The 22936-nt window shown below is 41.8% G+C and overlaps 1 protein-coding gene across 6 annotated transcripts in view; it reads left to right on the top strand.

Moving 5' to 3' along the window:
• The window catches only part of LOC110521854 (WW domain-containing transcription regulator protein 1), an 81395-nt gene that overhangs the window by 43435 nt on the left and 15024 nt on the right, over positions 1–22936 (top strand). For all 6 annotated transcript variants that reach the window (XM_036969255.1, XM_036969252.1, XM_036969253.1 and 3 more), the window contains exon 2: positions 20804–20940. In XM_036969255.1, coding sequence (XP_036825150.1) covers positions 20804–20940 — 137 coding nt within the window. The remainder of the gene's footprint in view (positions 1–20803; positions 20941–22936) is intronic.

The following is a 22936-nucleotide window of genomic DNA, read 5'->3' as shown; positions in this document are numbered from 1 at the left end:
AGGATAGTGAGGCTAGTATCGTGGAGCCAGAGTTCATTCCGACGTCTGCTTTAGGATTAATAACAATGACTGCTTTGTACAGTAGGGCATTAGGCTAATATCTGTCCACTGATTTCTTTTTTTCACTGGACAGACACAGAGAAAGAGGTTTGTTTCTCCTACCACCAGTCTATTATTGGGCCAGCGAGAGGGGTGAAATGTTTATTTGACACTTCAGTGTTGCTGTGATGTATAGCTTGAAGCACGGCGAAGAGGTCGTCTTAAGTGAGTTGGCAACGCACAGAACTCTGCGAAGGCGTGACCTCCGGCCTCAGCCCATGTTGGACTGCTACTGAACTGGAGGAGACTTCCTATCAACAGCAAGGTGTTGCTGCTTCACTGGATTACATAACCGTTACAGTATATCTAGCTTCATACTGATCATTTTGGCCAAAAAGTACTACACTTCAAGGTTTTGTATTAAGTCGCTCCTGGTTTTCTGGTCCTAGTCCTTGTTCTCTGGTAAAGGGTCATCCACCAGACACTGGGCTCTTTATCCAGGCAGAGGAGAGCCTGCGTGGGCCACTGTGCCAGCCATCTCCCTCCTTGCCTGCCATCTCTCTCTCCCTACAGCCTCTTCTTTCACTCTCTCTCTCTCTCTCTCTCCTACTCAAGCCCTTTCAGCCCCCTTTCTTGCTCTCTCCTTTTCCTGTTTTCCATGGCAGGCAGAGTGCTTTTCCAACCTACGCTCTGTCTGTCTGGGTCTCTCACTGTATCTCTGTCTCTCGTTCACCCCCAAACCCTAGACATGGACATGCACCTAGCTGTCAGGGACAGTTAAATCACTGTCCACTATTGTGCTACATACTTCAATTAAAGTCCAGGTAGCAGATTATGGACCCTAAAAGATATTTATGTAGTTGGTGCTGTATAGTGAGTACAGTGCATTCGGAAAGTATTCAGACCCCTTCCCTTTCTCTACCTTTTATGTTACAGCCTTATTCTAACATTATTATGTTTTGTTTTTCCTCATCAATCTACAGACACATGCATACCCCATAATGACAAACCGTAAACAGGTTAAGAAATGTTTGCAAATTTATTACAAGTTTAAAATAAAAATAAAGAACTACTCGAAATTGAGCTAAGGTGCATCCTGTTTCCATTGATCACCGTTGAGATGTTTCTACAACTTTATTGGAGTCCACCGGTGGTAAATTCAATTGATTGGACATGATTTGGAAAGGTACACACCTGTCTATATAAGGTCCCACAGTTGACAGTGCATGTCAGAGCAAAAATCAAACCATGAGGTCTAAGGAATTGTCTGTAGGGCTCCGAGACAGGATTGTGTCGAGGCACAGATCTGGGGAAGGGTACCAAAAAAGGCCAGATGGATTACCAGGACACATACTCAGAGCATGTGCTCACCAGCTGGCAAGTGTCTTCCCTGACATTTTCAATCTCTCATATTTCAAGCAGATCACCATAGTTCATATGGCCAAGAACCCCAAGGTAACCTGTCTAAATTACTATCGCCGAAGCACTTTGAAAGGCTGGTCAGCATTGAAGGTCCCCAAGAATACAGTGGCTTCCATCATTCTTAAATGGAATATGTTTGCAACCACCAACACTCTTCCTAGAGCTGGCTGCCCATCCAATCGGGGGAGAAGGGTCTTGGTCAGGGAGGTGACCAAGAACCTGATCACTCTGACACCGCTCCAGAGTTCTCTGTGGAGATGGTTGTCTTTCTGGAAAGTTCACCCATCTCTGCAACACTCCACCAATTAGGCCTTTATGGTAGGGTGGCTAGACGGAAGCCACTCCTCAGTAAAAGGCACAATACAACTCGCTTGGTGTTTGCCAAACGGCGCCTAAAGACTCTCAGACCATGAGAAACATAATTTTTTGGTCTGATGAAACCAAGATTGAACGGGGCAAAGTACAGAGAGATCCTTGTTGAAAACCTGCTCAGGACCCCAGACTGGGGCAAAGGCTCACCTTCCAACAGGACAATGACCCTAAGCACACAGCCTAGACAACGTAGGAGTGGCTTCGGGACAAGTCTCCTAATGTCCTTGAGTGGCCCAGCCAGAGCCCGGACTTGAACTCGATCGAACATCTCTGGAGAGACCTGTAAATAACTGTGCAGCTACACTCACCATCCAACCAGACGGAGCTTGAGAGGACTTTCAGAGAAGAATGGGACAAACTCCCCAAATTACCGTCCTGCAAGCTTGTAGCGTCATACCCAAGAAGACCCGAGGCTGTAATCGCTGCCAAAGGTCAACAAAGTACTGAGTAAAGGGTCTGAATACTTATATAAATGTGATATTTCCATTTTTCTTTTTAGATAAATGTGCAAAAAATTCAATAACTTTTTTTTGTCATTATGGGGTATTGTGTGTAGATTTGAGGATGTATTTATTTTTTGTCTATTTTCAGAATAAGGCTGTAAATGTTACAAAATGTGGAAAAAGTCATACACTCAAAATCTGAAGCAACTTCAGAGGTAAGATAGTGTTTAATACTGCGTTACGTATTATCCTATACTATGGGTAACAAGGTAGTAAAAATATTCAGAGGTGATCAGATAAAGCAACATCAACAATAGAGGAAATGATAGAAAGCCCCTTGGTGATAACCTGGTCCAGAGTATGGCTGCGGTTATGGGTGGGCCCAGTAACATGTTGGATAAAGTCAAAAGATTCATAAATTCAATGGCCTTGAATTCATTCTCTTTGTCAACATGAATATTAAAATTGCCCAACGCAAGGATTTTATCATAGTTCTCAAGGACAATCGACAATAGTTCAGGTAAATCAGGGTTATGGCCTGCACTGGTGGCTGACATTTAAACAGTATATAGCATGATGATAAGAATACTAAAAGTTGCCAAACGAAATGTCCTTACAGCATTAGTAAAAGAAAAAAGCCCTTTTCTGATTGAGTATGAAAAGCTGTAGAGTGGTACTACAATCTAATGACAGCCATGTTTCCGTGAGAAACATGCAATCAACTTTGCGCTCAGTAATGATATAATTCACGAGAGGTTTTACTAGTGATTGCTCTAACATTTAAAATCGCCATATTCCATGAGTGTGGGCCATTCTGCCCCGGGAGCATCTGCCTCAAGGTAACCAATGGGAATAACAACCAAATTATTAACATTACAACAATGTTTTCTGACCGTCTCCAATCTATCAGAATGGTACGAGATTACAGTTTGTATAAACTCGGAGACTGAGTTAAAGGAACAGAAATTAGGTTACTCACAATAACCATTGTGCAATTTCTACAGGAGTTGATATGCTTTCTATGTCCTCTTGCTTATTCTGACAAGGAGAATTGGAGCACTACCAGACCTTGTCAGTCTCTAAAACATCTCGCACCTTACGCATTTGTGCCCAGCCGTGGGTAAAAACACCAGTGGGCTAGCAGCTAACTGGTACTTAACAGGAATCCGGGACACAAAGTTGTGGTCCCAGCTGTAAAGGCTGACCACATTGCGGAATCCGTAGCAATACTATCTTTAGCTATGATTTTTAAAAAGTATTTAATTAAAAACAACAAACCGAGTATAGACAGGACACTGTTCAGTTGCCCGCTTCTGGCCAGGTGTATCCAGATGAAAGGTATGATCCCTTATTCATGTCACTTGTTAAATCCACTTCAGTCAGTGTAGATGAAGGGGAGGAGACGGGTTAAAGAAGGATCTGTAAGACACATTAGGAAGGTGTTAGTAGTACTATTGACGTACTATTGACGTACTATTGAGTAGTACACTGACGAAAGGCGTAGACTTCGGCTACCAAACTTCGACTTCGACCTCAACCCTTTTTTGGGTTCGAACAGCTGAAGGAAAAAAAAAACCTGCCAAACACTTTGAAGGCCAAGTGGAATGCATCATGGAGATGGTCAAGCACCTCCCTTCTCTCTCCAATCCCAATCTTTCTCAATAGCTCATCTGTCTTGGCACCATACCCACATGTTTTTGCCGTTCCATTCATTTGGTAAGAGCCCAGATCCTCCATGACATTGTATGCAGACACTGTTGTGGGACAGTGGGTTCCTTCTAGGATTGACAGAGCTGTCATCAGTTTAGAGCAGCCCTCCGAGATGAAGGTTAGTGTGACAGTGAGGGCCTGCACCACCTCTGTTTCCAGCTGGCTGAGAATGTTTGTGACTGCCTGGGATGATGACTTTTCTGCCAACCAAAACTCTCTGTACAGATGAACATGCTCTGCATGGTATTTCACTGCCTCAAACCAGTTATTCCATCTGGAGCTCACTGCTTCAGGAGGAGCCTTGGCCTGCACAAACTCCTTCATAATAAGGCAGCTCACCCATCTTCTCTTTCTGGCAGGCTTCTTGAAGGAGACCGATCTCATCCATTTCACAAGTGTTGCAACTTCAGAGAGGTGTTTGTAGTGTTGCCAGGTCTCACCCACCAGATTGATGTCATGGCAGAGACGGGTTACATGGACACTTGGGCATCACTCCTTTCAGAATCTCCTTGTATGCCTTCAGGCAGTAGGAGGCATTATCTATGACTGCCCAGGCATCATTCAGGTTCAGATCGTTGCTGTGGAGGGAGGCTAGTATAGCCTGGGAAAACTTTGAACTCTGTCCATGAAAATGACAACCACCAGAACGTACTGGTTTTCAATACCTGCAATGAAAGAAAATAAAAAACTTAAATTGTTTTAACCTAACACTTATTTTGTCACTTTTTTTTGTTTTTTTTTGTTTCAAGTGTTAACAATATAGATACAGCGATAGTTAGCTAGATGGAGAGGCAGACAACTGCTGACATTATGCATCGCTACAGTGCCTTGCGAAAGTATTCGGCCCCCTTGAACTTTGCAACCTTTTGCCACATTTCAGGCTTCAAACATAAAGATATAAAACTGTATTTTTTTGTGAAGAATCAACAACAAGTGGGACACAATCATGAAGTGGAACAACATTTATTGGATATTTCAAACTTTTTTAACAAATCAAAAACTGAAAAATTGGGCGTGCAAAATTATTATAAAGTTTCAGCCAAATTTATGGAAATTTCTGCAATATTCCACGTTTTACAGTTGATTCCATTTTTATTACCAAATTCTGCGATTCCGTCCGCGTTTTCTGCATTGGGGTAATCATAGGGCCCTAGTGTAGGGGACAATTTGTTTTATGTTTAATAAAAGCCTGCCCACCTAGTATAAACTCACAAATAAAAAACAGGGCTAAAGAAAACAAGTCAAATGCGGGTATATACTGTTTAAAAAGGGAATCATTTTTGCTTTCTAATGCTGTTAAGTGTCTCAACTTCCATAATAAAGAAATAACACCTCTTGAAACGGGTTGTAAAAGGTGAACAGTGATATGGATGAAAGATGCACCTGTTTCAGTAGCGCGAGTCACGGCTCAAATGGCGCGTTGTCTTTCATTTAGCAAATTACCTCAACTAAAGTAGACCGTTGATAATGGCTGCCTATCAACTGCAACAATTTCTGTAACCAGCACTTAAAAAAAAAAAAAATGACTGTTGATGACAATGAGGTGCAGAGCGCTTTATATCCGTGGCAAATCATTAGTAAGAGGGGATTTACATCTTTCAAACTAGGTAGGCCTATTTGTTGAATTCTTTTTTCTCCCTTTTATGATGATGATCAGTGATCGTTTTGATAACTGCACTGTGATTTTAAAATTAAATGTTAATGACTCAATTTCGTTTAAACGTTAACGTTTAAAACATTCACACTAACACATACAGAGGTAATTGTATAGGCCCAGGCCTTCGTCCGAGTGCAGCGTTCTTGATATGCATGAGTTCTCTCCTCTAATGGAGTTCTTTGAGGAAGCTGTGCGTGTGTGTGTGCGCGCGCTACAGGCGTAGGAGAGAGAGAGCTGCCCTGCATCAGTCTGTCTGTTGTTGGACTCCAGTGTGGGTTCTGGTTACTGGTTTAACATACTGGGATGTGGGCCAGGCCTGGCACATGAAGGCCTAATGAAGCCTGTCCCAGACCAGTCTGAATGTTGTTTGTCTCCTGCTGTTCAGTACAGGATAAATCAGGATCACATCAACCACAGCCAGGGAACATAGAGACCCATGCTGCTCTGATCTTTGTTGTGATTGGTCAAGGCGAGAATGAGCGGAAGGGTTGATGTAGCGGTTTGGGATGTGGTGATTTTGGACATTGGAAGCGACAGACATTTTCGTAAACAAAAATCTGCCATGTGACATCTTTTAAACAAAATTGAGTCATTAACATACATTTTAAATCACAGTGCAGTTATCAACATATCTTTTGAAATTACTAGAATAATTTTAGCTGAACTTTTTTGCTTGTACTTCTTTCAGCTTTTGACCAGGGAGATCGTAGCACCAGAAGAACTTGTCATGTCTGGATATCCTCTGCCCTAGTGGAAAACAAACCACTGTAATTCATATTATTAGGTTTGAAAGACCAAATTGGCCTTCTCTGAGGACATCCATCTGTCATCCAGCAAAGGTCCTCTCTCGCTCTTGATCGCTCTCCGTCTGTCTGCCTGTCTGTGTTTTAGAGCCTTGACTCAACAGCCTTGAAGTCACAACTGTGCTCTCTTAGGTTGTGATGATATATGAGTGTTTATACAGGGTAGGGGTGTGTAGGTGGACAGTTAAATACTGTTATTTTCAGGTGAACGTAGGTCTGGTCCCCCTTCCTCAATGGGGTGTGTTTGTGTGAGAGAGAGATTGTGTCTTGCACCCATGCACTACCAAGCCTAGCCAGCTACAGGTCTATAGTTAGACGGCCCATCAACAGCTGCCATTATATTGCGCCCACTCGCCGCCTACCCCTCCACATTCAACCCCTCTTTCCCCTCTCACCTCTCCCAAACCACCAGTTGTCCCCAGCAGTAACAAGAGGAGCCACCCATAGTGCTTTGCCACAGATTAGGTAGATCTGAGGGGGAACTGGTTAAACTTTCCACTCGACCAATGATATTTATGGATATAATTTCCAACTAATATCACCATAATATTGACCTTGATACACAAATGACTGTTGCTGCCCAACATAAGGCTTTTCCTCCCATTAATTTGTTGTTTCAAACATTGGCAGACTTTGTTTGAGATGTAGATTATTATTTTTTTTTAATATATATTTTTTACCTTTATTTAACTAGGCAAGTCAGTTAAGAACAAATTCTTATTTTCAATGACGGCCTAGGAACAGTGGGTTAACTGCCTGTTCAGGGGCAGAACGACAGATTTGTAGCTAGTCAACTCGGGGATTTGAACTTGCAACCTTCCGGTTCCAACGCTCTAACCACTAGACTACCCTGCCGCGCCATGTTGGCACCAAAGCTCCAATAAGAGAACTGCCCCAACTAACCCTAAATTACCATTCTTTCATCACATTTGGTGCTAACTAGAGAACGACTGTAATTGTCCGATTTATATTGGCCTTTTGTATTCTTGGCTATCGGCCCTTCTCTATCGGCTTTGCCCATAGTCCATGTACATAGTTAAGCTGCTACTATGACAGCTTTCACTCACCGCCTGAGCTACGAGCACTGCACATTGTTGAGGGATGTCTAGGTGAGAAAATCAGCAGCAGCAGCAAGCTAGCTCATTCTCTAACAGAAAGGTGTATTATTGAGAAATGGATGAATTGACACAGTGACCAAATTCAAACTCCTCCTGTTGCAAATATTTGTTTAGTTAATTCACTAACAAGATAGCTAAGCAGAGAGCTGTGTGACCGGTTAGCAAAGATTACAATAACTAACCATTTTATGTGGTGTTCGCTAGCTATATTAGCTACTATGCTAGCTAGTTGTCTTGGTAAACATGGTGCTAAGCTATCAGATAGGATCTAATAGCTAACATAGCTAGCTACCCTTAGATTGTTATCATTTTGAACATGCACCGTTTTTGGCAACAAAGCCATCTGACTTGCGGTGTAATGCTAGCTATTTACTAGTGTGCTGATCTGACCAGCCGCAATCGTATCCGTAAATCGACAGTTGATAGTCAGATTAGATGATTGTCGTAATAGGGAAAGATTGAAGTGTTTAAAAATGCTTAAATAAAGGTTGGCAATAGGGTTAGCTACCTAAATAATCTTCCTGCATGTTTATGGACCAAAAATCTGTAGATCAGCGCTCGTGTGTGTGTTCTCACTTCTCAAACTATGAGCAGATTGGAGTCATTCAGACAGAACGCGCCTCGGGTTTTCTAATGATCAATTAGCCTTTTTAAAATTATAAATATGCATTAGCTAACACAACGTGCCAGATTCCATAAAAACTCTGCCATTTCCAGCTACAATAGTAATTTACAACATTAACAAGGTCTACACTGTATTTCTGATCAATTTGATATTATTTTAATGGACAAAAACAAGCACGTTTCTAAGTGACCCTAAACTTTTGAACAATAGTGTATATTATTTAGTATATGTAAAGACAAGGAATTATTGGGGGCTCCCGAGTGGCACTTGGCACTACATCTCAGTGGTAGAGGCGTTACTACAGACCCTGGTTCGATCCCGTGCTGTTTCACAAACGGCCGTGTCCCATAGGGTGGCACACAGTTGGCCCAGCGTCATTCGGGTTAGGGGAAGATTTGGCTGGGGTAGGCCGTCATTGTAAAATAAGAATTTGTTCTTAACTGTCTAAAGGTTAAATAAAAATGAAAAAAAAGTGCTTGTCAAATTGTGAATGAGAGACTAATGAACTGTGTACAGCCTGCACAAAAAAAACAAAGCAGAGCTCATGCCTTCAAGCAACTTTTTTCAAATCATCACTAGTCGCATGATGCAGCCTTACAATGTATTACAAATCTAAACGTATAGAACAACTAAAGTTACATTAACTCTAAATTGAGCATATAGGAGTACCTATTTCTTTGTTAACCGCTCAACACAGAATAGCCAGATGCGCGCACTCCCTCAAATCGTTTGGAGAAAGGATTTATATTTTATTCAGCTGTGTTCAATTGTATTCTTCATACTATAAAATAATGCCACGGAATTCTGAGGAAATCTTGTCTGCTAAATGAACTAGTGTAGCACACAGCCATTTGGGATAGCCAGATCAGGACCGAACATAAGGACAACTCAGAGTATGCTATTCTGTTCTGAAATAGACTACATTTTCTTCATATCATGTTTCTTTAGACCTGTCTAAAATAAATAATGGATTTATTGTCAAGGTGTAGGCTATATTACATGGATTTCTTAGACTTTTTAAAATGTAGATGTTCCAAAGGTCTGCATCATGTGTGGAAGCCAGGAGATGCTAAGTGTGTTTTGTTAATTTACTGTCAATTACCGTGAGACCGACTGCTATTTCATGAGACCGGCTGACGAGAGTTCATGACTGCCACAGCCCTAGTTACAGCCCACCCATTTCTTGACAGATAGCTGAACTAGCCAATTGAGTTATTTCGAATTTCGTCCTGGCAGCTGATGCGTCGAGAGATGCGTCATGACAGCTGGAGAGAAAAAGAATATCCCGATCATGGAAAATTACAACATATACAAGTTTCATAAGCATCCGTGATCGCAAGTCATGACGTTACGTTGGACCCATTTGCATTGAATAGATGTTATTTTATATTTTCAATCTATCCTAAAAAAAGAGCCTATGGTCAACAACATTTGCATTGAAGCATCACTCCAGCATGTCACTCCTGTTTGGAAGAACATCATAATGTGATGCTTCTATGCAAATGGAAGGGAAACAGATTTTGTCATCTGTAGCACCATAGACTCCACTGATCAGCCAGGAAAACCCAATAACTCAATGCATGCACACACTCCTATTGAAAATGCCTTCGTCTTAGAGTAGGCCTATGCCATCTTAATTTACCCAGTTTGTCAAGACATTCAAGAAATGTAGTTAGATTGGTACAAACAAAGTCAAATGTATTATTTGATTTTCATATTGATGCATTAATGACATGGCTGTCTCTGGGAAATGTTGTCATCCAAATGATATTGAATATCGGCCTAAAATATCGATCTTGACCCCCCCCAAAAATAGGCCATTCTCTAGTGCGTCATAGAGGTTTTTGTGCTAACCTACTGTGCATCTCTGACAGTGGTCAGTCACTGCTAGCCCTAACATGTCTCAGGGAAAATGGCACTCTGGTCTCTTCCTGTGTCAAGCCAGCTAGCGCTATTCTTCCCTGCTGGCAGGCAGGCCTGGCGAATGGGAAGGCCTATTATTAGCAAGTAACATTCCACTTCCTCCCTTGCCACTCCTCTCCTCTTTGTTCTAATTTAATTGAATACGATTTCCAGCTGCTGTCCAGTGTAACATTCCACAACAAACCCAGAGAACTCTGAATCCGAGCCCTTCTGACATTTGTCATTTTTGGGTTGTTGGAATTCAAGAAACCCTCCAATTGATGGAAGGCCATTCATGCTATCTATCTGAGGATGTTTTCCCTTAGAAACCCAGAGATCAGCTTTTCCCAAACTTGGTTCTGGGGACCGCTAGCCAGACTGTGACTTTCGTTAGTTTCTTCTCTCTAGTCGAAACGGTGCTATGCCACAATGTGGACAACCAGAGTCCGGCGCGGTATATGGCTGGGTAAATCCAGGGATGGAATGTGTCTCTGTACTCCTAATTATCCCAGAATGGTGACTCGAAGATTGGAGTACTGCTGGTTTCAAATTAAAATGCAGTTTTTGTCATCTAATGCTATAGCAGCCCTTTGGATTCCATGAAAATGCAACGTCTTGCATTGGGGTGAGTTGCTGCTGGAAGTGTTGTCGAATCCAATGGGTTGATTTAGCATTAGCTAGCCTAGCATGCTGACAAAAACTGCAGTTTAATTAAAAACTCAGTATTTCAATCTTCTCAATGTATCATTTCGGCTAATGGGATAATTAAGAGTACAGTGCACTCTCACATCTCTGGATTGAGGTATGTTTTCCAAGCCATATCTCCCAGCGGCTCCGCGCTGTCCTGATCATGGCAGCCTGCCGTTCAGACCTTACAGAGAATTAAAGCGACCGTAAGATCTGATTCTTTTGGCCTAGGGGACACCGAGGAATGCACATTTTTGGTTTTTGGCCTAGCACTACACAGCTGACTCAAATAATCAACTCATCAAACTTTTTAAATTTTAATCTGCTATAGTGCTTGGGCAAAAACCCAAACATGCACACCTTGGGGTCCACAGGATCGAGTTTGGGAAACACTGCCATAGATTTATAGCTAATGCTATTCTTGTTAGAATTCTATGGTTTCCTAATAGTTTGGGCAAGTCTTCATCCCCTGAAATACAGTGTTTAGCCATAGATAGACAGAGAGACTCCTATTCCCATAGAGACCCAGTCCTCTACAGTCAGTGTTGGGTTTCCGTTGTGTGGATGACCTGGGGGATTCTCCTTGTAACCAGAGCTCTGGAGCCTGGGCAGAATGGGAAAGCAATCCTCTCCTTTTTTCCCCCGGCCTCTGATTAAGGTTACAGGGAGGGAACGGGAATGCTGTTCAGTCCAACAAGGCCCGGTCACTTTCTGGTGTGGTTCAGTGATTCAGACAAACTTTAATTACATATAGGACATTGTTTTACCATAGTGTGTGTGTGTGTGTGTGTGTGTTATTGTAACCATTCGCCTTCCTAAACTCCAAATCTGATTTTGTGTTAAACCGTCGTCCCGTGTCTGTTCTTGTATAATAGAGAGGGTGTAGGATGTAGTGCAGTCTCTATGGCAGGGCAGTTATTGTACCATTTTTGTATGTCCATCTCAGTATTTCTCTTATCACTGAATCTCAGAAGCAGCACAATCTGTGCCTCTGGGTTTATCAGTGTACAACATCACAATCAGACACAATCCAGTGTGGTTTCACACAAAACAACCCTTAGAATTCAGCTATAGGTCTATAATGTAGGCTGCCACCCCATCTCCATATTTACATATACTTCTACTGTAGCCATTTCTCTACCATTTTTACCTTACATTGCATTATCATGGTCTTCAACAAGGCCCCATAGTGGTCTCTTATCATAACCCCTGCACTCAGTCTGCTATTGTGTTCATGCAGCCATAGAGAAACTTTAGTGTTTTGGCTTAATGAAAGTTGAATGTGATATGGAGAAGGCCTGTAAAGCTCTCTGGTCTGCCTTCTGCTAATTTCTTGTCTAACAATCAGAGCAGGTTCTGGTTGTATACTGAGAGAAAAGCCAGCTTTTTAGGCTTAACCTGATGAACCAGTGGGTTTGTTCATGTCCATGTAAGAGGCAAAGGATGGATTAACATGTACACATAACATAACACCAGACGAGACCTAGATAACGCCTACACAAGGAAACAATGGTAAACCATGTTTTGGGGTTTCAGGTTCCATGTTGACATTAAACGTTCTAAGACTGGTTACATTCTAGTGAGAATGTGAATCGGAATGGTATTGTGCTGATAGATTAAACATTTGGCACCAGTATGGAGGATAGTTTACCTAACTGTGTACATCTAAAGGCTCTCCATATTGCCCAGTGTGTATCACTGTAGTTACATTGCCTGTCTGGCAATGTCGTGGAGGGAACCAAACAATGTCTGGTGTCTATTGACGTCTCCATGGCTCCAAGTCGGACAAATTCCCTGAGCTCAGGTTGAGTTGTTAACAGTGTCTGAACTGTGTCTGATGTTGAGCCATGTAGCAGTTAGACCACCTACAATATGTACTCCCACCTCCCATAACACTACATGGTGGCAATCATAGAGCCATCACATTAACCACTTAATCACTTACATAACTTGGATCACTGGCCTTGTATGGCCTAATGTGTGTGTGTGTGTGTGTGTGTGTGTGTACCATGAATGCACAATAAGTGTGTGTGTGTGTGTCTGTGTGAGCAGCAGCTGCCTGCTTGCCAGCCGCGTAGGCAGTGTATTTATAGAGACACTGCTGGCTCTCCAGCATGTCTGGGGCAGCCGGACGGGACAACCCAGCACTCTCAAGTCCCTCATTCCCTCCTCCCTCCCATACCGTAAATATGAAACACAAAAGGACAACACTCAGCAACAACAACAGCAGTACTCAGAAGAGGAGCTAGGATCCCCCCCCCCCCCCGCCCCACTTTTCCCAAAGTAAATAGTGAGCTCCGCCATTTTTCTGCTGTGATTTAGCCCTTAACCACCCTGGCTTTCCTCACATTCTCATACATTGTTATGCAGGCGGAGATTCAAATGCATGGGTAAGATGAGTACCATAGTGTGTTGCTGTTACGTGTAGATCCAGTTCCTCAGTAGGTTATGTACACACAAGGACCTGTTGGTCTGTGGAGCGCTGGCGTAAACAGGGAGGCTAGGGGGAGAAGAGGACGGAGAGACTGTTTATGCTGAAGTCCTGTGAGTTATGAGGTGTGCTAGAGACAGTGCAGTGTGGTGGTGTGCAACAGATGGGGACTGTTGTTTCAGCCTGCAAGACCGTCCCTTACCGTTGCTCCAGCCATTGTTCCCATTTCCTCTGTAAACAATGTGCTTCTCTTTCCCAAACACCGCCACACGAAGCCCCCCAGGCCTACCCAACATCTCAGCCCCCTGCAGGCTTATGCAAGCCCCTGTATGTGTTTTCCTGATTCTGACACTGTGCCATCCTGGTGATGTCTTTAATGGTGGATCTTCAGGTTCAACTTGGCAAGAGGACAGGATCACCTTTCTGCTTTCTGCTTTGAAAGAAAAGGGAAAAGAGAGCTGATCCACTGCTGTTCAGAGGTGAGGAGCAGTGGTGGTTGGTGCTGTTTAAGATGAGAGAGGACAATGTTTTTTTAATGAGCGTGGCCTTATTTCTATTAGAGCATATTGGATGACTGTCATTCATATTTGATTTTCATATTCAAATGTTCCCTGTACCCATCATGAGGTTGCTACATCCTAGCCTTTAAATGAGAGTTTAAACACATTGACACATTCAATACCGTCTTGCCTGCATCTAGCTGATCTAGGGTGTAATCGTTGGTCCAACAGTTGCAAACAAGCGTTTCTATTACACAAATTCAGGCTTTCGTTCTGTTTGCTTCCTTTTTAAGAAATGTTTTTCAACAGAATCGTCAGAATGAATACAATCCTGATCATACACAAACACAGTTGGCTTTCATAGCAGCCACATACAAACAGCATGATTCCTTTCATTGAGCTCTCCTACTTTCACCTTTTCCATTCACTTGTGGACTTCAGTGCACAACACATCAACTGTCTGTGACCAGGTGAAAAAACCTTTCCAAGCCAAACCTTCATATCATAACCGCTACACACAGCCTACATATTAGCTAACATCATAGTCAACATAGCTACTAGAACTAACATTATTGGAGTAAACACGCTACAAACATGCAGTACAGTGTACAGTCAGCAAGCAGTTGAGCAGTTACACAGTTGTGCCGCGGTTTAATCAAACCAAACGTTTTCCTAGACTTAGAACAGTTCCAATGTTGGATAGCCATAACCAGCTAGCTAACATAGCATCCCTCTCTGTTTGAGCCGGGTGTTTGAGTAGGCTAAACTAGCTAGCTGCATGTGAAAGTTTTTAAAAATTATGAAATCTAGATAGCTCTTTCTCGGTCGCTTCTCCATTTTTTTTAATGAATGAATTTGTTATACTATTGTCTTTTCTCTCTCTCTTTGAATCAACTACTCACCACATATTATGCACTCTAGTGCTAGCTAGAAGTAGCTTGTGCTTTCAGTACAAGATTAATTCTCTGATCCTTTGATTGGGTGGACAATGTCTATCCCCTAAGAGCTCTCATGTGTTGGGGAGGTCCTCCGGATGTTGTAATAATTACTGTAAGTCTATGGAAGGGGGTGAGTACCACAAGCCTCCAGGTTTTTGTATTGATGTAAAGGTACCCAGAGGAGGACGGAAACTAGCTATCCTCCGGCTACACCATAGTGCTACCCTACAGAGTGCTGTTGAGGTTACTGTAGACCTTCATTGCAAAACAGTGTGTTTTAATAAATTATTTGCTGGCCTGAATATATAATTTGTAGTATAGTTTTATCCCATAAAGGATAACTAACTGTTTCACTATTTTTATAAAATTCACTGAGGATGATGGTCCTCCCCTGGTGAGATATTCCCACTAACACCTTAACGAAACTGGCACTGCGAATGCGCCATCGTGCGCATGTTGATTTTGTCTATTCCCACCCAGACGCGTTCATGACACGCAGGTTAAAATACCAAAACCAACTGTGAACCAACTATATTAATTTGGGGACAGGTCAAAACACATGGAGCATTCATGGACATTTATCTAGCTTGATGTTGCTAGTTAATTTGTCCTGGGAGATAAACATTGGGTTCTTATTTTACCTGAAATGCATATGGTCCTTTTTTTGCTTGATCTTTGTAGAATTTTGAGTCGTACAAAATTGTGTGTTCTCTACTCTGACAATTCATCCACAGATAAAAACCTAGTTTGTTTACTTTAATGAATTTCTCCTCGTAGAGCTTTCAATCACCCATGTGGAAACCAATGAGTAGATGATGATAACTACTCCAGAGTGAGACCTAGTTAAAAGGCTTGGGCATGGGCCTTAATTCAGGGGTCAATCCCATCCCCTCCACACAGCCGGAGGCCCTGCGGTGATCTGACGTCCACCAGGCAACCCCCACCCCAGGCACAGATCTAGGATAAGCTGACCCTCTCCAAGTTCTACCCTTATCTATTTAGGGGAAACACAAACTGACCTTTGATCAGTGTCTAGAGGCAACTTCATCCAACTCTCCCACAGACCTTTCATAAATCTGCCCTGAAGAGCGAAGCTCTGCCGCCCCGCGTTTTAAAAACGTTAATCAGCCTTTCCTCTGATGTCTCTCACTCTCTCACACACACACACACACACACACACACACACACACACACACACACACACACTCGGCACCGCAGCTGGTTGTCTTGCTGGAGTCTTGTGGTTACTTAGAGCTGCAGGCCACAATAATCATTTAGAGCCTGACCCAGATTAGGGCCTATTACCATGTTTGGTGTTTAGCCTCCATCTCTGTGTTATGATGGAGCATCTGGAGTGGCTGCAGCTGAGGTTTGATATTGAAATACACTTTCACTTTTTGGAAGCATGTCTGTTGGTATTCTCTCTACATTAGCAAAGGCTTTTTAGCACTGTTTTTTTCAGAGTAAACATAGTTCTACTGACTCAACAAAATGTTTCTCACTGTTGCAGTAAATCACAGAGCAATGTCCGGTAATCTACATCTCAGCTCGGTGTTGTTTTTTTGGGGCCCTGTTGCTTCTGGTGACTAACCCCACAGTGGATTCTTCCTGACTGGGTTAGAGTAACAGGAAGTGGCTTTTACCTTCCCAGTGTGCCTCTGTGAGTCACAACATGGTGTGGGAAGCCCTTTATGCCCTCACACCGCACCACTCTGACTGACTATTTAGTGTCCATTGTAAACAGTTTATTAAACCTAGCTTTTTAGTGTTATTCTCTTGATTGTATGTATCTACAGTACCTGCCAAAAGTTTGGACACACCTACTCATTCTAGGGTTTTCTTAATTTTTTTTTTTACAATTTTCTACATTGTAGAATAATAGGGTAATAATAATAATAGTTGATTAATGTAGTAATCAACAAAAGTGTTAAACTAATCAAAATATATTTTATATTTGAGATTCTTCAAAGTAGCCACCCTTGATTACAGCTTTGCACACTCTTGGCATTCTCTCAACCAGCTTCACCTGGAATGCTTTTCCAAAAGTTCCCACATACGCTGAGCACTTGTTGGCTGCTTTTCCTTCACTCTGCGGTCCAACTCATCTCAAACCATCTCAGTTGGGTTGAGGTTGGGTGATTGTGGAGGCCAGGTCACCTGATGCAGCACTCCATCACTCTCCTTGGTCAAATAGCCTTTACACAGCCTGGAGGTGTGTTGGGTCATTGTCTTGTTGAAAACAAATGATAGTCCCACTAAGCACAAACCAGATGGGATAGCGTATCGCTGAAGTATGCAGTGTTAGCCATGCTGGTTAAGTGTGCCTTGAATTCTAAATAAATCAGTGTCACCAGCAAAGCACCATCACACCTCATCACAAATGTGGAATGAGCGAGACTATGAACAGGTCTCTTGTCCCATGCAGTGATGCGACAGTGCCGTCAAGACTCCTTCCTGGCCCTTGTATTTTAAACAAACTAGTTTGACATCCCTCGCACTGAGATGGCAGTATAATAGATGGATATATATATATATATATATAAACTCCAGAATGATGCTCAGGATGTCAATCGCTGCAGAGGTAAGTTTGTCAAAACCCAGTGAAAATGTAAAAAAATATATATCTACACCATTCTATAACATGCCATTTACATCAAAAATACAGATTAAGTTCCAAAATGGTAAAATTCTCCTTCAAAATGTTCAAGACTAACCAGATCAATAAAGTTATATATATGGGCAATAAAGTTATATATATATATATATATATATATATATATATATATATATATATATATATATATATATATATATATATATATATATATATATATATATATATATATATATATATATATATATATATATATATATATATATATATATATATATATATATATATATATATATATAACTTTATTGCCCATATATATAACTTTATTGATCTGGTTAGTCTTGAACATTTTGAAGGAGAATTTTACCATTTTGGAACTTAATCTGTATTTTTGATGTAAATGGCATGTTATAGAATGGTGTAGATATATATTTTTTTACATTTTCACTGGGTTTTGACAAACTTACCTCTGCAGCGATTGACATCCTGAGCATCATTCTGGAGTTCCAGGGTGTCCAAAAACACCCAAAGGTCTCAGAATTGTGATGCAGGTTTTTTAGATGCTGTACACATGAAATTGTCATTCTGAACTTTATCCGCAACGTTATCTTCCATTTTGTGGAACTCAACAATTTCCTGTGTGTGCATATTGGCGTGCCTGCGTGTACTTTCTTGTTCCAGCCTGGCTGATCTCGTGAGTGACAATGTAACTAGCTACAGGTAATGAATGTCTTCAAGGTGCAATATGCAGAAATCGCTCTTCCATTTCCTGGTTGCTAAAATTCTAATAGTTTGCTTGTTTTGTCACAAACTGAAATTAATCTATGTATAGTGTAGAGCAGTGGTTTCCAAGCTAGGGGTCGCCTGATAGGAGAATTTCCAAAATCCTGGTTAAAAAAACCTACGAAAATGTATATTATAATATTGTCTGTCTCTCAAATCATTGGAATGTGGTTAACCTCTCAATTTAAATTATTCAAATCTAAAAGTTAAAATTCAACCAGAGAGCACCCTTAGATCATGGGAAAGGCCTCACTTGACCTTTGCACTTCAATCATTTCACGGTGAATGGCTAAGCCCGCTACGCTATGAAACCACACCGATTGCAGAGACTTTGGTTTTACCAGCCCACAATTGATCATGTGAAAACAATGTGTGGGGAGGCTGAGGCACAGAAACTCACATCAATACCTTTTGTCAGATAACACCGTGAAACTAAAAATTGATGCTATTTTTAGCAATCAAGAGAACTCAAACTCCCCACCTTATGTTCTCCAAATGAACGTTAGCTGCGAGGGCCGAGATGCCCATGCATTGACTCTTGCTCGCTACATGTCGGGGATGTTCTACACAAGGACATATTGCTCTATCTCACAATTCCCAAGCATGAAACTGCACAGGGTATGTTCTGTGTGCTGCATGGCTATATTGACAAAAAACAGATTCCATGGGATCGAATGGTTGGCGTTTGCACACAATCTCTCACGGAATGGCAGGCAGGCAACTGCACTCTTGTTATGAATGTGTCTCCCTCTGCCATATGGACACATTGTATAATACACCCACTGAGCTATAATGAATACACTGGCGGCAAATGGTGGCAAAAGATCTGCACGTGGAACTCCAAGTTATGCAGCAGGTAACTTGGATCGTAAACTACATCATGCACACCTGTTCGCAAAACCTTATAGCGATATGGGATAAGAGCATGAAAATGTTATTTCACACAGAGGCTTGGTGGTTATCGAAAGAGGAGTGTTGGCAAGATTTTTTTTAATTGAGAGAGGAACTGTTATCATTCGTAACTGAACAAAAATATAAAAGCAACAATTTCAAAGACTTTACTGAGTTACAGTTCATTTTAGGAAATCAGTAAATTGAAATAAATTCATTAGGCTCTAATCTATGGATATGAAATGACTTTGTGTGTGTACACACACACACACACACACACACACACACACACACACACACACTACCGTTCAAAAGTTTGTGGTCACTTAGAAATATCCTTGTTTTTTGTCCATGTAAATAACAACATCAAATTGATCAGAAATACAGTGTAGACATTGTTAATGTTGTAAATGACTATTGTAGCTGGAAATGGCAGATTTTTTTTTTATGGGAATAATTAAATAGGCGCATGGAGGCCCATTATCAGCAACCATCACTCCTGTTTGCCAATGGCACGTTGTGTTAGCTAATCCAAGTTTATCATTTTAAAAGGCTAATTGATCATTAGAAAACCCTTTTGCAATTGTTAGCACAGCTGAAAACTGTTGTTCTCCCTTTTAAGACAAAAGCCTAGCAATGATACAAAAAACATTACACCAGAAACATGTTCTTATCAACGTACAGTACACTATATATACAAAAATATCTGAACGCTACAGCATACAGCAGACGACATTCTAGACAATTCTGTGCTTCCAACTTTGTGGCAACAGTTTGAGGAAGGCCCTTACCTGTTTCAGCATGACAATGTCCCCATGCACAAAGCGAGGTCCATACAGAAATGGTTTGTCGAGACCTGTGTGGAAGAACTTGACTGGTCTGCACAGAGACCTGACCTCAACCCCTTCGAACCACTTTGGGATGAATTGGAACGCAGACTGCGAGCCAGGCCTAATCGCCAAACATCAGTGCCCGACTTCACTAATGCTCTTGTGGCTGAATTCTGCGGGAACTTGCTGCCAATGTTCCAACATCTGGTGGAAAGCATTCCCAGAAGAGTGGAGGCTGTTATAACAGCAAAAGAGAGACCAACTCCATATGTTCGATGAGCAGGTGTCCACATACTTTAGATCATTTAGTGTATTACACTTGCATTAGGGCAGGTCTGTAGGAACTGATTTTAAAGGCTGTTGTCATTCCAACAGAAACTTGCGTAATCCCTGATGATATAATGATCAGAGTGATAGTTATAATGAGCCACTGAGCTGCGGTAACTAACCACCTGTTAGGCCTGCTGCTGCTTATGTGGTCCTATGGAAGAATGCAGCGGGGCTGGAATATCGTGTACAGTAGCTTATCTATCGTCAGGCTAGCCATGGGTGTAGGGCTGGGAAATGCCAGTGAGCTCACAATACAATATTATCACGGTGCCAATACAATAAGCATTGAGATTCTCACAATTCTATATCAGAGGGAGGGACGAGAGTGCCGCGAGAAAATTAATTTGATCAGTCGTGGAATTAAAAGTGCTGAAAACCATGTAGGTTCACCATTGAAAAAGAAGATTGATAACAAACTAGAGATGGAGAAATACGAGGTTTGGTGCAGGTACAACTGACTAGAACCAGCTAATGTTTTTTGTTTTATTTTGAGAAGCCATACTTGGAGTCATAGAATCGATATGATATTGCTATATTCTGTGTGTCTTTGTTTTCCCCCCCAATCACTATGTGGATGTGGGACAGGGAATCTGAAAGGGAGACAAGTAAAAGGAAGGAATTGAAGACTGTTACCCTGGAAACCATCTCTGACATGTTTTTTTTTCTCCTGTCTAACCTGATGTTCTCTTCTCTTTTGTCTCTCTGTAGTCACGTGGAGAAGATCACTACTTGGCATGACCCTCGTAAGACCATGACGGCCGCCATGAATCAGATGAGCCTCCACGCTCCCCCACCCTCCGCCTCCCCACAGCAACGCAACATGGCCCTGTCCCAGCCCAACCTCGGTTAGTGTCGCGCACACACACACCCTAGGGTTGAATACTTTCCTGGTATTTTACAAATGTTCCACTCTGAGAATAAATCACTTTTCTCCCGGGTAACCTGGTATTTTCCACCAAAACTGGAAGTTTAATTCTAAAACATATGCAAATGCCACCTAAAGCCAGATGAGCCCTACATAAAGCTCCAATGATTGTGCCGTTATTCATTAGGCGTACTTCTGACAGGCTATAGGCCACCGCACATTACGCACAACAGAATAACATAAAAGCTCATAGATTGTATGCTCTCTTAGGTAAATAAATAAAACGGCCTCCAGTAATTTTTTGGGATGTGGATTTTATTATTCTGTATTATATGGACTGGATTTACACACCTCATTCAAACCATGAAGCTGGGAGAGAACATGCAATGCTGGTGCAGGACATGCGGCCTACAAAGTTACAGTTCTAGGCTAGTGAATTAGTTTCATTCTGAAATATTATAGGCCTATTTCAAAACGTGATAATTAGTAGGCTGACGCATTAGCCCACCTTTCACAATATTTCCCCTCATGTTGTGCGACGTGTGTATTACCTTCATTCCTTCCTCGCGCTCAACAGGTACATTTGAATTAGTTTTGTTGTCCTTAACTTCATTGTAATGACATGCTTGAATAATACAGGACTAAAATAAGATGCAGATGGCTTTTTTATGTTTATGGGTCTGAATAAATAACTGCTATAGCAGCCGAACTTAACTGGCGGACTGTGGTCTGGGTCCGAACCCAGAGAAGGGTCCATCCGGACTGGACAACATCGCATTTGTTATATAAAATGTCAATCAATTTATATTTAGACAGCTTTAAAAAAAAAAATCAACCGGGCTCAGCGGCCTCTCAGCATCCTCTTTCTCGCGCTCTCTCGAAGCAACGCCCACCTATTAGTGCCCCGTCTAATACAATCGCGTGGTTATATGCAAATACAAGAGGCCAGGCCGCTTACCCAATCACATCAATCCAAATATCCTCTGCGGAACCTTGGGACAAGCAGGCAGAAATAAAGTGCGGTTCAACTGTTAATATCACACATAGAAGAAGCTCAGTTACCAGTATCTTTGTTAATATGGCTTGTTAAAATAAAAAAAAGTTTACTCTGAAAACCGTATATTCAAAGACGAGTGGACGGAAATGTATTTATTCATTCTCCCCGCAACTAGCACAAAACCAATGTGCCTGATATGCAGCGAGTCCATAACTCTCCTGAAAAGTGCCAATGTTAAGCGCCGTTATGACACTAGGCATAGTAAATTTGATCAGATGTATCCCCTGAACACGGAGGTGATAACAAACAAGATGAACCAACACAAATCCCAATATGAGTGGTCCATCAAAGTCCTTGTAAATTCCCTGACAGCCCAACAGCGTGCTCACTGAGGATAGCTTTGGTTTTGGGAAAACACACACAAGAAAATCCAGATGCTGAAATGGTAAAAGGATGCATGTGTGAAGTTGCTGACACCTTCCTTGAAGGTCAACAAAAAGATGAGCTCAGAGAAAGATCAACCAGATCCCACTGTAATGAAGAGAACTGAAACATTAGCTGAAGATTTAACTTCACAACTTGATGAGGCCATTCAGAATGCAGCATGCATTTCATTAGCTGTGGATGATTCATCAGATAACACTGCAACCAAGTTGTCAGAAGAAGCTAACCAGATCTTCAGATGGGTAGATGTTACATTACTGAAATGATGTTGATTTTGAGCTGCAAGAAAATGTGTCTTTGAAGGAGCGGGCTGGTGATTGTGACGCTGTCACTTTCTGGGGAAAGATGGTGCCTGCAACTGATTTTCTTGTTCTCATGAGACTGGCATTATACATCCTGACCATGTTTGGCTCCACATACAGCTGTGAATCAGCCTTCTCCACAATCAACTTAATTAAAAACAGATACCGCACCAGGATCACCAATGAACACCTGCACCAGTGTCTCAGAGTTGCTCTCAGTGCCAAAGTTCAAA

This window comes from Oncorhynchus mykiss, chromosome 30 (genome assembly GCF_013265735.2).
Source record: "Oncorhynchus mykiss isolate Arlee chromosome 30, USDA_OmykA_1.1, whole genome shotgun sequence".
Taxonomy (NCBI): domain Eukaryota; kingdom Metazoa; phylum Chordata; class Actinopteri; order Salmoniformes; family Salmonidae; genus Oncorhynchus; species Oncorhynchus mykiss.
Note: the sequence above shows the minus strand (reverse complement) of the source record. Positions and strands in the feature narration are given on the sequence as shown.